Source organism: Tinamus guttatus, unplaced genomic scaffold (genome assembly GCF_059628265.1).
Source record: "Tinamus guttatus ecotype Peru unplaced genomic scaffold, ASM5962826v1 Tinamus_guttatus_pri_ptg000028l, whole genome shotgun sequence".
In the NCBI taxonomy this organism is placed as follows: Eukaryota; Metazoa; Chordata; class Aves; order Tinamiformes; family Tinamidae; genus Tinamus; species Tinamus guttatus.
Genome location: NW_028288562.1, coordinates 2,885,451 through 2,898,905, shown reverse-complemented (window position 1 = coordinate 2,898,905; position 13,455 = coordinate 2,885,451). Strand labels below are relative to the sequence as shown.

General features: G+C 47.4%; 1 protein-coding gene across 1 annotated transcript; it reads left to right on the top strand.

The window, feature by feature from the left end:
• The first annotated feature begins 3,299 nt into the window (after positions 1-3,299).
• Positions 3,300-11,887, top strand: LOC104572275 (alcohol dehydrogenase 1). The gene is made up of 9 exons (XM_088529542.1): positions 3,300-3,412; positions 5,432-5,533; positions 6,177-6,315; positions 7,571-7,658; positions 7,766-7,989; positions 8,857-9,113; positions 9,615-9,750; positions 11,013-11,151; positions 11,861-11,887. The coding sequence occupies exons 1-9, from the start codon at positions 3,395-3,397 to the stop codon at positions 11,883-11,885; spliced, it is 1,128 nt and encodes a 375-aa protein (XP_088385668.1). The 5' UTR covers positions 3,300-3,394; the 3' UTR covers positions 11,886-11,887.
• Positions 11,888-13,455: the final 1,568 nt, after the last annotated feature.

The window sequence follows — 13,455 nt, the reverse complement described above, 5'->3', positions numbered from 1 at the left end:
CTATGAACCTCACCAAGTGAACTGGAGAAACAGTGGCCGGGTATCCAAGCAGGGCAAACGTGTAAGAGGCTGCTGGTCTCATGACAGTGCTGAACCCCCCAGATGCCCAGGTTGCGGGGGGCAGGGCCCTCTTGCTTGGGTCGGTCAGCCAGGGAGGCCTTGCAGCCCAGGCCCTTTCCCCTAGCACGCACTCAAGGCTGCCTGCTGAAAGTTGGGGATGAATTGGGCAAACTCTCTTGGTGTAGCTGGCAGTGCTGGTGCTGCAGGACAGAGGCCGTGTGCCTGTCTGCTGCAGCCGCATAGCTCGTGCCATGAACGAGCCCAGCTTCTCCATCCCTCCTGCCAAGAAGCAGCCTCTTGAGTCCCTGCCGGAAGGCCGCTAGTCTGCCAGAGCTGTGGAGAGTGGTGCCCGTGCGGCCATCGCCTGCGCTGGCACCACTTCCCAGTGCTGCGGCCGCTTCCTAACACTGGAGTGCTGCAGGTTAGTGCACTACCCACTTTGTGCTTTGCCTGCATTTGGGCTAAGTGGCTTCTGTGAATTAACACCACATCTGCATATTGATGTATTCGTGAAATAGAGCCTGAAGCTGGCATTGCAAAACTCCTAGGTTGTGGACGCAGGCTGCACAATGCTTGACTGCGCTGTTACTCCTGCAGGTTCGTGCTATTGGCGAGTACCCCGTTATTCTGCAGGGGAGTCTTAAATTAGTTGTAGTTTTGGAGCTAAGTTATTCTGAAAAATAGAGATAAATGACTCAAATCTATGAGATGTGTAGCTTGAGATGTATAGTCTTCGAGGGGTCTAGCTGACCCATCTCACTGCCAAGAACCTGGCTAGGAGGAAAGGCAGGTTCTGGAGCAGCAGTGCCTTGTGTTTGCTGAGCACTTCTAAAGCCAGTGAGTAATAAAATTGTTGGCTCGTATTCATTCCCTTTTGCTGCATTCTTACTGCAAATAATGTAAGCTGTGCTTTTGTTTTGTGCCTTTGTGTTTGTTTATTCACTAGGGTGTCTTTTAGAAAACCTCTCAGGAAACTGAAAAACAGGCCTTAAAAAGAGTGTGTGGTGGTCTGTATCTGATTTGGTGTTCTCATTAGATATTTTGTTTTTTTGGTTTGTTTTTCTAGTCTGTAATTCTTCAAATTGTTTTAATACTTGCTATAAACCCACAAACCTTCAGAACTGCAGCTTGCAACTACCAAATTTGGCTCTTCTAGTTAGCAAAAAGAAATAATACAATTTCCCTTGCAAAATTCCAAGCAGTGAGTGGATCATGCAGATGGGCTTATCTTCCCTGTGTTCTGTAAGGGTTTTGGAATGTATTTCCAGAAATGTTTTGTTTTCCCAGCATGGATGTCCTCACCCCAGGCTTGCTCAATTCAGCTCTACTGTGTAGTCATTGGCAGTGCTATCAGCCTCGGATATTGGCAGTGACCCGTTTGAGCAGATGGAGCTTGCCCTGAGTAGTTGTTGACTCTGAACCTTCCCTGCAGGCTCTGCACTAACAGGCACCAGCAGCGGTGTCTCATGCACCTCATCCTTTGGCACAGACTTGGTTAAACCCCTAGCTGGAAGGATGTGGAGCTGGCAGGCGTTGGCAGCTGCCCCCCTGCAGAGGGTGGCACTTCAGGAAGGTTGGGCTTTTTTGTCTGCCACAAACTAGGGAGCCCAGGGCTCACGTTCCCTTTGCAAAAGTCTCACTCCCAAAGCAGGCCGCACATGTCGGCCTCTCTTGGCTGCCCCTACTTCTTCTCTGCGAGCTCTTCAACCACCAGCAACTCCACATTTTGGGCTTTTCCTTCTGTCCCTTCCACTATCATTTCACTGGATCTGCTCAAGTTAATGAATCACTAGAACGAGAAAGCAATTGCTCCAAGGCCAGTTGAGTAAAATTAGGGAAAAGGGCTGGTAAGCTCTGAGCCCAGGGGCCTGCAGAGAGGGGCTGACACGACAGAAGGGGCAGCTTCCTGGCGAGCTGGTGCCTGCAGCCTGTCCTGCAACGTGGCCGAGCAGCGCAGCTGGCGTGGCCCCCGCTGCATGGCCCCCGCTGCACAGGCTGCAGGAGGGCAGGTCACGCTGCTCTCGCTGTGATTGCTCAAACCACATACAACTCATCTTTATCTCTAAGGCATTACTTGGAGAACGTAGAGGCTTTTTAGACATGTTTTGTGTTATGCCACTGTCTTTGTAATTGTGCCACTCCTCCCAGATTTTCAATCTAACAAGATGAGGAAACGTCTAGGCAAGCTACTGGCTTTGCCTGTGTTCACCTGGAGCTGCCAAGCTTTCTCCTTGGTGCTTTTTAGCAGTCACTTCACCATCAGAAATAAGATCTCTGCATGTGTAAGGTGCAATTTTTACCCTGGAAGAGGGCTGCAGGGCTACCAGAGGAGTGTTGGGTTTTTGAGACTGCCCTTGCACATGTGTGGTTGATCTTGCCCAGCTGATGAGCTGGGACTGCAGCATAAGGTGTCTGCAGCTGCCTGGAGGGGAAGGGGCCCAGGCCTCCTTCCAGAACGAGGTGCAATCAAGTCCATGGTCAAACACATTCTTGCGAGAGAAAAAATAGTGACCAGTGTTGAGTAACCACTAAAAAGTCATGGTGTCTTGTTCCGGGCATGGGGTCTAGCTGAGAGCCTCAGTCTCAGCAGTGTGGCATCAGGTCATCGCAGTAAGCTGGGACCAGGAGCAAGTGTGCGGTGTGCTCAGCACTTTGCTCCACACTGCCCAAATGCAGCTAGGATCCCACAGCAAGCTGGAGCCACAGTTCCCAAGCACCTGCTCCTGCACTTAGCCTGCCCCCTTTCTTCCTGCCTCTAGTCCCCTTTTGATTTGTTACAGGTGCACAGGAAGGTCTGAGAGACCCCAGTGTTTAGATGGTCAGGTTGTATGTGGCAGTTTATCTCTTGTTTGTTTGTGAAGGAAAAATACCGATTTCAAAATCGTGAGTGTAATTTGGAAATACATTTGACGCTTGAAATCCACAACAAAGGTGCATGGTGCTGATCAGCACCGATGCCATGACTTGTTGTGAAGCCTCTACGTGAGAACAGGAATGAGAAGCTGCGGGGCCTGTGCTGCCCTGCAGTGATGGGGCCGAGGGCTGTGACTTGCCAAAGGAACAGGCCGTTCCTCTGGACGGGAGCAGGGGAGGGCGTGGAGGCACGTGGTGTAAGCGGAGCCACCCCTCCGGAGAGGGCTGGTTTGTTTGCTCCCTGCTTTGGGTGTTAAAGAGGTGGGGCTCAGCCCTGGGAGGCTTAGCTGAGAGGCTGGAGCAATGTATTAATAGGAGTGCGTTGCAGGAGCTGCACGGGACTCGGGACGCTCCCGGAGCTGACTGGAGTCCCTGTGCAAGAGACCAGGGACAGCAGGATTCACAGCACTCGACAGCCAACATGAGCACAGCGGGCAAAGTAAGCGAGCTGTTTGTTTTGGAAAGGCTTCTCTGCTGCAGATGAGGAGCACATTTAAAAGCAGTTTCTTTGCAGGTGCAAATTTTTATTGCTGGTGGCTTGCAGTCTAGGTGGCAGGGGATGAGGAAGCCAATACAGCAGAGCTGACTTTCTTTGCAGGCCAATGTGCTCTCCCAGGAAATGGCAGTTATGCTCTTGAAAGAAATAACTCACAAAGAGAGCACAACCCTCTGCTATTCCAAAGTTATGGGCGATTCGGTTTGTGGGGTTTGGTTGTTTGTTTTTCCTTTGTAAAACTTGATTAAAAAATACTGAGACAGCATAAGTTAATGTCACCAAAATAAACATGACCTCCTCAGGGTTTGGAAATTATTTTTAACTTCTGATTGGCCAATTTAAAGTAGGAAGACATTCTGCTAATCCTGGGTTATATTGGAGAGTTGAATTATGCAGATGTTCAGACAGGTAGGAAGTCTGGATATGCAAATAAGGAGCTGATGGCTTAAGTTAATGAACCCCAAAACATTCCAGGTATCACGCTCAGTGCAATGCTGAGCTAGGAATCAAATGAAAATTCGCATCTTTGCCTAAAAGATGAGTGACGGGCGATGTTACCAGCACTGCTAGTGTGAGTACAGCATCCTGCACCCCAAGCAGAGCACACTGGGTGAATGCACAGGAATGCCTACATGGAAAACACCTGGAGCAAACCCTCAGAGTGCACCCGAATCATCTGTGCCACTGCCAGCTGTCCTCACTGTTATAAAAACAAATTAATAAGTAAAATGAACATTGTGGCAGACCTAAACCACTGTGTCTTTATCTTGGGGGCAATACGGGAGGTTGGCCGCAGCTTGTGCTGCGGTGCAGATCCATCTCTGCCCTGCCGCGTAACTTGCTTGCGAGGCTGGTGGGAAACAGGAGCAGAACAAAACGGCTGTGACTACAGCTGCCACTCACAGAGGAGATGAAGCAGGTGAAAGCGTGTGGCCAGGGTTTTGCTGACATCTTGCTGTAAGCAGTGACAATTAGAGGGAATCCAGCAGCAGAACAGTACAGAAAACATACGTAAAAGCATGTTTAATTGTATGTGGGATTAATTTGTTCCGAGCAATTTGCAGTTTTTGGCTACCTTTCTACTCATGAACATTGCGTGTGTTCTGCATTTGCAAGTTGTGAAATTCTTATTGAGCTATTCACGATATAAACATGCAAGCATTTACATGCAAGTTCTGTAGAAAATGTGATCCTTGAAAATATGACCTTTATCTTCACTTGCAAATTTTTATTCGTCCTACTTGCATTTGATGTATAAAAAGCTAAGTTTATTGCAGGCTAAACATTCCATTAGAGAAGCAGGGTGTGTTGGGGCAGACAGCGCTGCATAGAGGTGCCTGCATTGCCGCTGCCCTGAGCGGTGCCACTGCCCTGAGTGGTATGGCAGCAGACTACATAGGTGTCCTCTCAGCCCTCCCCTCGTGTATGAGATTCTTTTGCACAAGCAGGTGCTGATAAGGCCTGTACCAGGCTCTTAATGCCATTTTTGGCTTTTGTGACCTGAATAATAAGGTAATTCTGGGAAATAGACTAAAGTCATATCATGACATGATAAATGCTGTGATTCAGTGTGTTATCTCAAAGAAGATGCATATACAGGCAGACAAGCTGATAAAAGCAGTAATCTCTGGCAAAAATAATCCTCCAAGAAAGACAAGTGTGGAACTACTCGTCTACCCAAACCACACTAGCTAAGGGAGAACTGAGGCAGCAACAAGGATGGCAGACTTATGTATGTTGGTGCAAGATTTATATTACAGAAATATGACCAAGCTAGACGCCTGTGTTACAAAGAGCTTTTCAAAACATGGGCTTATGCCGCACCGATGTTTTTTTTTGTAGTTTTCCCTCTCCCTAAGATCCAAGCAGGAGCCTCATATGCAGACATATGGAAGGATGGTGCTCAGTGCGGTGATGTGCCCAGTGCAAGTGCCATTCTCTTTCCCTTTATTGTTTCCACAGGTTATCAAATGTAAGGCAGCAGTTTTGTGGGAACTGAATAAACCATTTTCCATTGAGGAAGTGGAGGTTGCCCCACCAAAAGCACATGAAGTTCGCATAAAGGTATAAAACAGTAAATTGTTACAAATTGCTCATTTCTTTGCTGTTAATCACATTTTTTTCTACAGACTTTTAGGATCCATTTTGGGAAAACATTTGCTAGAGGCTTGTCAGGGTGTGGAGGATTTTTTGTTTTGTTTTGTTTTTTTCTTTCCTAAGACATGAGTGATTCTACAAAATAATAGTAAAAGACAAAACCTGTAGTCTGCTATAGAGTGGGGCAAGAAATTCTCTTTTACCTTGTTGTAGGCTAGGAAATAGTTCAGCATAGCTAAGTATTTCATTTTTTTATCTGTGCTACATTGACGAAAAGGCAAAATGTGATGTGGAATGGTCGTGGGTAGCTGAAATCTTTGGCTATAAATTAGAAATGCTTAATTTTATTTTATTCTGCACAAATGGTTATAATTACGTTGCTAGAACAATTGCTTCTGCTACTGTTGGTGGTACACACTGAGCATCCCCAGGAGATTGTTGCTCTGTAGATCAGACTACTATAGACCCTGGCAGTCACGAATGACACAACCACAGGGGGCTGCTCCTTAGGTTTATTGTTTGTGTAGGTGTTTTCTGAGGGCAGAAAGTGACTGCTGTATATGAGGTAGTTAAATGCTGAAATATTCTTGCCTTTTTCTTTTTAAAACAGATCTTGGCCACGGGGATTTGTCGCTCCGATGACCATGGGATAAGTGGGGCCCTGGTGACGCCTTTACCCGTAATCCTGGGGCATGAGGCAGCTGGTATTGTGGAGAGTGTTGGGGAAGGAGTAACCTCTGTGCAGCCAGGTAGGAACTGGTGCTGTGCGCCATGCTTAGCTCTCAACCCCTGGTTTAAACCAAGACCATAACATGTGTGAGTACCCGTTCTGCAGAGGAAAATGTTCCAGCTTAGAGGCATTACAAAGGTATCTTAAATGACACCATGCACTGTTCACATTTCTTTTACTAAGCTTCCGATCTTGATTTACTTCCAGATTTTCTATCTGATTTTTTTGCTTGTTTTTTAGGCTAAAAAATTCTAACAAGAGCTAAGTGCTAGAGATAAAAAAAAAAATGCAATGAATCAAGTCTATATGGAAATGCTGACTTGGGGAATACTGGCAACAAAGTAGGAAGCCTGTCCTAAGTAGGTTGCTGTATATGATAAGAAGACATTTTCTCAGAGATCTCAGCTTTGTTCTAACTTCAAGCAATTACCTGTATTTCAGATTTCAGTGATTGCTTAAAGCACTTCTCTGTTTTCAAAAACTTGATAACTTACTTGATTGTCCATTTCTGGCAACTATGTTTCCAAGTGAGCTGAGACACTACCTCTATCTTCTAATGATTAAGTTTCTAAATTAACTGGGAATGGAGGCACATTCTCATATTCTTTAAGGTGTTTTCCAGTTTTGAGTGGAAATCAAGAATTTCCTTTGGCTTTGAACATGTTAGAGGTCAGACACATTTTAGTACTGCCAGATCACAAGATAGTCTGAATTAAATGAGGGATTTGCACCACACTGCTATGGTGGAAAAATCACAGCAGGTAACATTGCACTGAGAATTTATATGCGGTTTTGTTAATCATATCATTATGCTAGAAAATTTGAGATCTAATCTTAACTTTTGGGCCAGCAAATTAATGTTTAATTTCCCCTTTTCTTACGCACAGGTCATAGCCTTGTTTGCTCAGCACACCAACCCTGTGCTCCAGCGGCTCAGGCTTTATTTCGCTTTCTTTGCCAGCTTTGCCTGGCAGACATAGACGCAGCACGCGGCTGCCTGGGTACTTGGTGAATTTCAGCAGCCACCAGCTCTTATCTCCCAGCTCAGACTCTGTCCTGGGAAGGACACCAGCTCCTCTGCATATTGAAACTGGCCATCGTAACCCTGCACTAATGCTCTCTTCTAAGGCACATGCAGGCGCTGCGTCTTCCAAGTCCAGCACTGCACTCATGGTGCTCATTTTTCTTTGAATTTGATGTACGTGCTTAATGTTTTTACCTGCATCCTTCTTGTCTCTTTTTTAATCCCATTGTCACTGCTGTTCTATTTCTAGGAGACAAGGTTATTCCGCTCTTTGCTCCACAGTGCGGGGAGTGCAGCTCTTGCATAAACTCCAAGGGCAATCTGTGCTCTAAAAGCGAGTGAGTCTCCTTGGTTATCTATGACCCTGCTTTGATTTTATTTGCGTAAAAGCTGTCCATGCTTAACAGATCTCATTTGCCATTACTTCTCGTGATCTTTTGAACAGTTTTGGTGTGCCTTCTGGATTAATGGCTGATGGCACCACGAGGTTTACCTGTAAAGGGAAAGTGATTCACCATTTTGTGGGTACAAGTACCTTCACCGAATACACAGTAGTGCACGAAACGGCCATGGCCAAAATTCCTGCTGCGGCTCCGCTGGAGAAGGTTTGCCTCATTGGCTGTGGCTTTTCGACAGGCTACGGGGCTGCGGTGCAGACGGCCAAGGTGGGTGCTGCTGCGGCCCTTTCTGGCACCCTCCAGGCCCTGTGAAGGACTGAGGCCTGGGAGCAGGTGCTCAGCTTAACAGCTGCAGGCGCAGGCTCCATCTGCTGACTTGATGGTGGGCAGAAGTTTTTGCCTCAGTTTCTTTCTCTCTGTGGCACTTTGAAGTCTGCAATTCAAAATCCCCCTCAGCCCGTGCTTGCTTGTTACCATCCGTAATGTTCTTAGAACTCTATTGCCCCTAGAAAAGTGTTATGAAAAGGTTGAATTATTTTGCTGTAATTTAAGTTTAGGAATACCTGGAAGTCTGCTATATGGAAAGCTCCTAATTTGGAGCAGTGCATGGACATGACTTTGACAGCTGACAGTCTCCCAGGGAGTGGGACTACAGACAAGTTTTAACAGCAGTGGAACACAGAGCATCATAAAAAATCTGACTCTAAACCTGGAGCTGAGAACTGTAAGGAGAACCTAGTCTCAAATGTGTTTTAGTGACAACTCCTCAGTCAAGTGCAGGATTTTAATAGAGTATCTGCCTACCCCGTTCATAGAATGCTTAAGGTTGGAAAGGACCTCTAGAGGTCATCTAGTCCAACCCCCCTGCACACGCAGGGTCACCTAGAGCACGTGGCACAGGACTGCGTCCAAGCGGGTTTTGAAGATCTCCAGAGAAGGAGACTCCACAACCTCTCTGGGCAACCTGTTCCAGTAATGACTTAGACTGTTAGTCGAAGTGCGTGTGCAAATTCCTTCTCAATAGGTAAAGTCGAAGTTACAAGAGCTGTTCTAAGTGAGATTGTGCTGATGGTAACAAATGCACCGTGTTTCACCTGGAACGTAACACGTGCCGTGTTCCTGTGGTTGCTGTAGGTAGAACCAGGCTCTACATGTGCAATCTTCGGTCTTGGAGGAGTCGGCCTCTCTGTCGTCATGGGCTGCAAGGCAGCTGGAGCTTCTCGCATCATTGCCATTGACATCAACAAGGACAAGTTTGCCAAGGCCAAAGAGCTGGGTGCCACTGACTGCATCAACCCTAAAGACTTCGCGAAGCCCATCCATGAGGTGTTGATGGAAATGACGGGCCTCGGCGTGGACTACTCCTTTGAAGTGATCGGCCTCACCGAGACCATGGTAAGTGAAAAGTGGGCATGGGAGGAGTCAGCTGGTCAGCTATCCCTCTCTGCGCCACTCGGCGCCAAGGGTGAGGAGCTGAGTGTCATGGGCAGAGCATTAAGTAGAATTTCCAACCATGAAGTGCAGCAATTGGCCACTGAGCGCTAGAGACAGCAGCACATTCAGGAGCCTCAGGAAGGGGAACTTGGATGGAGCCCCTGAGCTTTCTGCCTAGAAGAAGGGCCAGGACCCAGGGAGATGAGGGTGCATCTGGGCGCATGACTCCTCTCCAGCAGCTGTTAATTGGCAAGGAGGAACCAAACAGCTACAACATGTCTGACCTGTGACAGCAGATAGGATGGGGTGACCTTCAGAAATTGTTTGATAAGATCTCAGTTGCAAAATGTGTTGTTAGCACGATCCTGGGTGGAGGAAGAAGAGGAGGAGGATCTCATAGTGTTGCACCTCAACAGCAGGACTTGCATAACCCCAATGTCACCCTCTCTGCTTTAACTTCAGACTGCGGCCTTGGCCTCCTGCCACTTCAACTATGGAGTCAGCATAATTGTGGGGGTGCCCCCTGCAGCCAAAAAAATCACTTTTGACCCCATGCTCCTCTTCAGTGGTCGCACCTGGAAGGGGTCTGTCTTTGGAGGTAAGGACCTTTTAAAGGTGCTGTTTAACTTGCTTGGAAAAATTGTAACTCATTCTGAATCAGAGGAGATACATCTAAACCGATGGTTTAAGCTGCACTGTTGCAAGAATATTGGTAGCTGCTATGTTGCTATGTTGTTATGAAAACTGTGATTAATAGGTAGCAGGGGCTAACGGAGAAGGACGAGGGGGAAAGTGACCAACAGTGTAAGTGAGAAAAGCATCAGCAAGTAGAGAAACCACAAGTAAGCAGAGGAATAGTGAATAAAAGAGGGCAAGTGAGACACAGTATGTGAGCAAGAGTGAAACAGCATGAAAAAGAGCACACACATGAGAGAAACAGTAAGAAAGGGAAAGATTGCAAAAGCACGAGGGAGAGGGAAAGCAAGAGTGAGGAAGAGTACAAAAGAGCAAGAGAAAGCAGCCCCAGGCAAGTGAATGAGTGAGCAAAAGTGAATGAAAGAGCGTGAGCAAGCAAGAGTGAGCAAAAAAGTGAGAGATGAATGAACATGAGACCAAACAAGTGACAAAGAGTAAGAGTGGGAGAGAAATGAAAGGTGAGAAAGACGGAGGAATGGTGGAGGCAGAGAGGGGAGAAAGAGTGAAAAAGAGGGGAAAGGCGGAGAAGAAAAGGGAGAGAGGAAGAGGGAGAGTGAAGAAGAGGGGAAAGGAGAGCGGAAAGGTGGGGAGAGAAGTGGGACAAAGAGGTAGATGGGGTGAGAAAGGGAGGCAAGAGGGAAAAGGGGAGGGTGAGAAAACAAGGGAGGAAAGAAGATGGAGGGAGAAAGAGCTAAGGAGAGGGAGGGAATTGAAGATGGGGAAATAGAATTAGGAGGTAGACAGAGCAGACAGAAAGGGAGAGAGGGAAGAGAGAAAGAATGAAAGGGGGAGAGTGCTCAGGCTCGTGTGTGATGTGTCTTGGAGAACAAAGAATGGTAGTGTCAATAAGACATGTTGAAACAGTATCTGATGTGGGGAAAGGACTGGGTTCTTTATAGACTCAAGTTCTATAAACCTGAGTGGTTGAGTTAAAGGGCTGATAGGTGGGTTCCTGAAAGGTGCTAGAACCCACTGTAGAGCAGCTTTAGAGCGTGTCACCTGTTGGTACTTTGTGCCTCAAAGGTCAAGATGTGCAGCAAGAGCTCATTGTGCTGCTCTACCAAAGAGAGCTTGCCTGGGAGTTTAATCTGTTCAGGTTTCTGTTTTCACAAGCATTTAATTTTTTTTGGTTACCTATTCTCTGGATTTTTTCTTTTTTTTTAGGCTGGAAAAGTAAAGATGCAGTCCCTAAACTGGTTGCTGACTACTTGGAGAAAAAGTTTGTTCTGGATCCATTAATAACCCACACGCTGCCTTTCAATAAAATCAATGAGGGATTTGATCTGCTGCGGAAAGGGAAGAGGTAAAGTTTGTTATTTTTAAAGGTTCCGTATAGATAACTCGGAGAGATGCACAGTAGCCCAAAACGTAAAGTCAGAGAGTGAAGAAAGCAGCCCACAGTGCCCTTGTGTATTATTCCACGTAGCGTGTGGTCCACGGGCGTTGGTTTCTGAACCTCGGGTCCCTGCTTTTCCCTCCAGGACAATTTTCGGATTCTCTTTTTTTTTTTTTTTTTTTTTTTTTTTGAGTTTGAGTGATACCTTGGGGATGCCAGAGGGGAAAAAGCCTACCCAACACAGCCATCCTGTGCCTGCTGGAAAAGAGGAGGGAACGAGAGGAGCCTGTGAAAGTTTGCACGTGTGTTGGGTGATGCACACGATGTACATCACGCCTCAAGAAACTTTTGAGGATGTGGTGCAGGAACATGGAAATAGATGGTGCTTACTGCAAAAGCACCTCAGCACTGCTGCTGTGAGTTACGCAGCAGAGTCCCGGGCTAGTTAGTTGTAAAGACACTGAGTAGCTTAGCTGGAAATTCAGGGCCTTTCAAAGGAGAAATTTAGTTTCACCCTGTATTTGAAAAGTGACAACGTAGCTCTCATGCACCCTTGGGTATTGTGGGAATCGCAGGAAGCAGTAATATCCTAGATTTTCAGAGGGAAGAGCAGCACCTCGCTGATACTGGTACAGGGGCTTTTCTGCAGTCTCTAAGCTGTCCTTTTGCATTGCAGTATTCGCAGCGTGCTGGTGTTTTAGGATTCCCAAACACTAAGCGGCAGATGGCTCAAGGGCAGCACAACCGCAGCACGAAAAAAGGCATTTCTGGAAGGCCTGGCACCCTTGAGTAAATGGATCAAGCTCTATACCCAGACTTCAAGGCACAGCATTTATAAAGGAAATAAATCTTTTTTTTTCCTGGTTCTTGCTTGAAATAGTCAGTATTCTTCTGCTCTAGGCTTGTGCACGCCCAGGTGCATCTGGGTAGAGGTGGGTATGAACTAAGGTGTCCATGTGCTCATGATGGCAGCTTAGGTGTTTGCCACAGCAGAGAGAGTCTTTGAACAGCCCTGTTGGGTTAATGATTGGAGAATGAGTTTAAGAAGAGATTAAACTTTAACAGAACAACACCCTTGAACGCATGTGCGTATAACAACCTCCGTTTACCGAGCAGATTAAAACATCATAATTGTTTCTGTGGTGCTACCTGCACGGTCTCTTCTGAAGCTTGGCCTGGCCTTGAGATGACACCTCCTTGGTGCTGCGCTGTCCAAGAGATCCTATCGCTGTCCAGGCAGTTTCTGTACCATCTGACTGTGTGCCAGATCCCTGAAAACCCCTGGAGAGGGTTTTAAGTCATTTTAATTCATTTTGTGTGTAGTAACATGCCTGTAATGGAAAGAACCTCAGTGCTCAGGGTATTGTTTCCAAATAGTGCTTTGTGGAGGCAAACCTGGCTTGCCTCGAGGTGGGTGGGAGCAATACCTGCCAAACTGACTCCACCTAAGGCTTGTTTAACCCTGGCTTGCAGGGGTAGGAAGGGGATGAACAGAGAGGTGAAGGATCCCACAAATCCAAGATTGAGAGGGGTTTCTGAGGCATTTCCCATTACATCAGTGCTAGCAAATACATTGGTAACTTTGAGAGTGGAAGGAGGTGGAAAAAAAAAATGAGCAAAGAAGTAAATGACAGCCCCTTGTTGCTCTCTTTTCAAGACCATGCAAGCCATGCCCTGTGGTGCTCACGGAGAAGGTGAGGGGACAGGGCACCTCTGAGGAATGTGTTCCCAGGCTGTGTCACCATGCCATATCCTTATGGCAGCCCTGGCTCTCTGGGCAGAGCCCATGCAAACTCCCTTGAGGAGCACAGGGGAGGCCAGCGGGCTCCCGCTCCCCTCCAGGAGCCCGGGCAGCCTGACTGTAGCTCCCCGCTTGCTCCCAGCTCCCCCTGAGGCATTTCAGGAGACAAACAGCCGTTGTTGGCATGCGTGAGCCAGCAGACACCCTGGTGCCAGGTAGGGCTGCCAGCTGCCAGAGTTGCTTAGTGCTGGAGGTGGGCACCTGCTCCCGCGCTGTACCCAAAGCATAATGACCAGCAGCTCTTCACGCCAGCTATGGCCAAAGCTCACATTGACAAGACCCGAGCTGTTAATGATTCTCCTGGGATCTCTATGTGCTCTGAGCAACAGAGTTCCCTGGAGCGTGCCCTATAGCCTTTAGCCTCTGTAGGTCTGGGGCAGGGGCCAAACACCTTATCAAGGCCCAAGGAACGCAGCCAGGAGCAGCTCCCTGACATGGCTAGTCAGTAAGTTGCAAACACGGGGTCAGGT

Bases quoted from the DNA above. Each gene is read 5' to 3' on its own strand.
- LOC104572275 (XM_088529542.1), top strand. The intron at 6,316-7,570 runs GTAGGAACTGGT...TTCTATTTCTAG, and splicing joins AGTAACCTCTGTGCAGCCAG to GAGACAAGGTTATTCCGCTC. The intron at 7,659-7,765 runs GTGAGTCTCCTT...TCTTTTGAACAG, and splicing joins AATCTGTGCTCTAAAAGCGA to TTTTGGTGTGCCTTCTGGAT.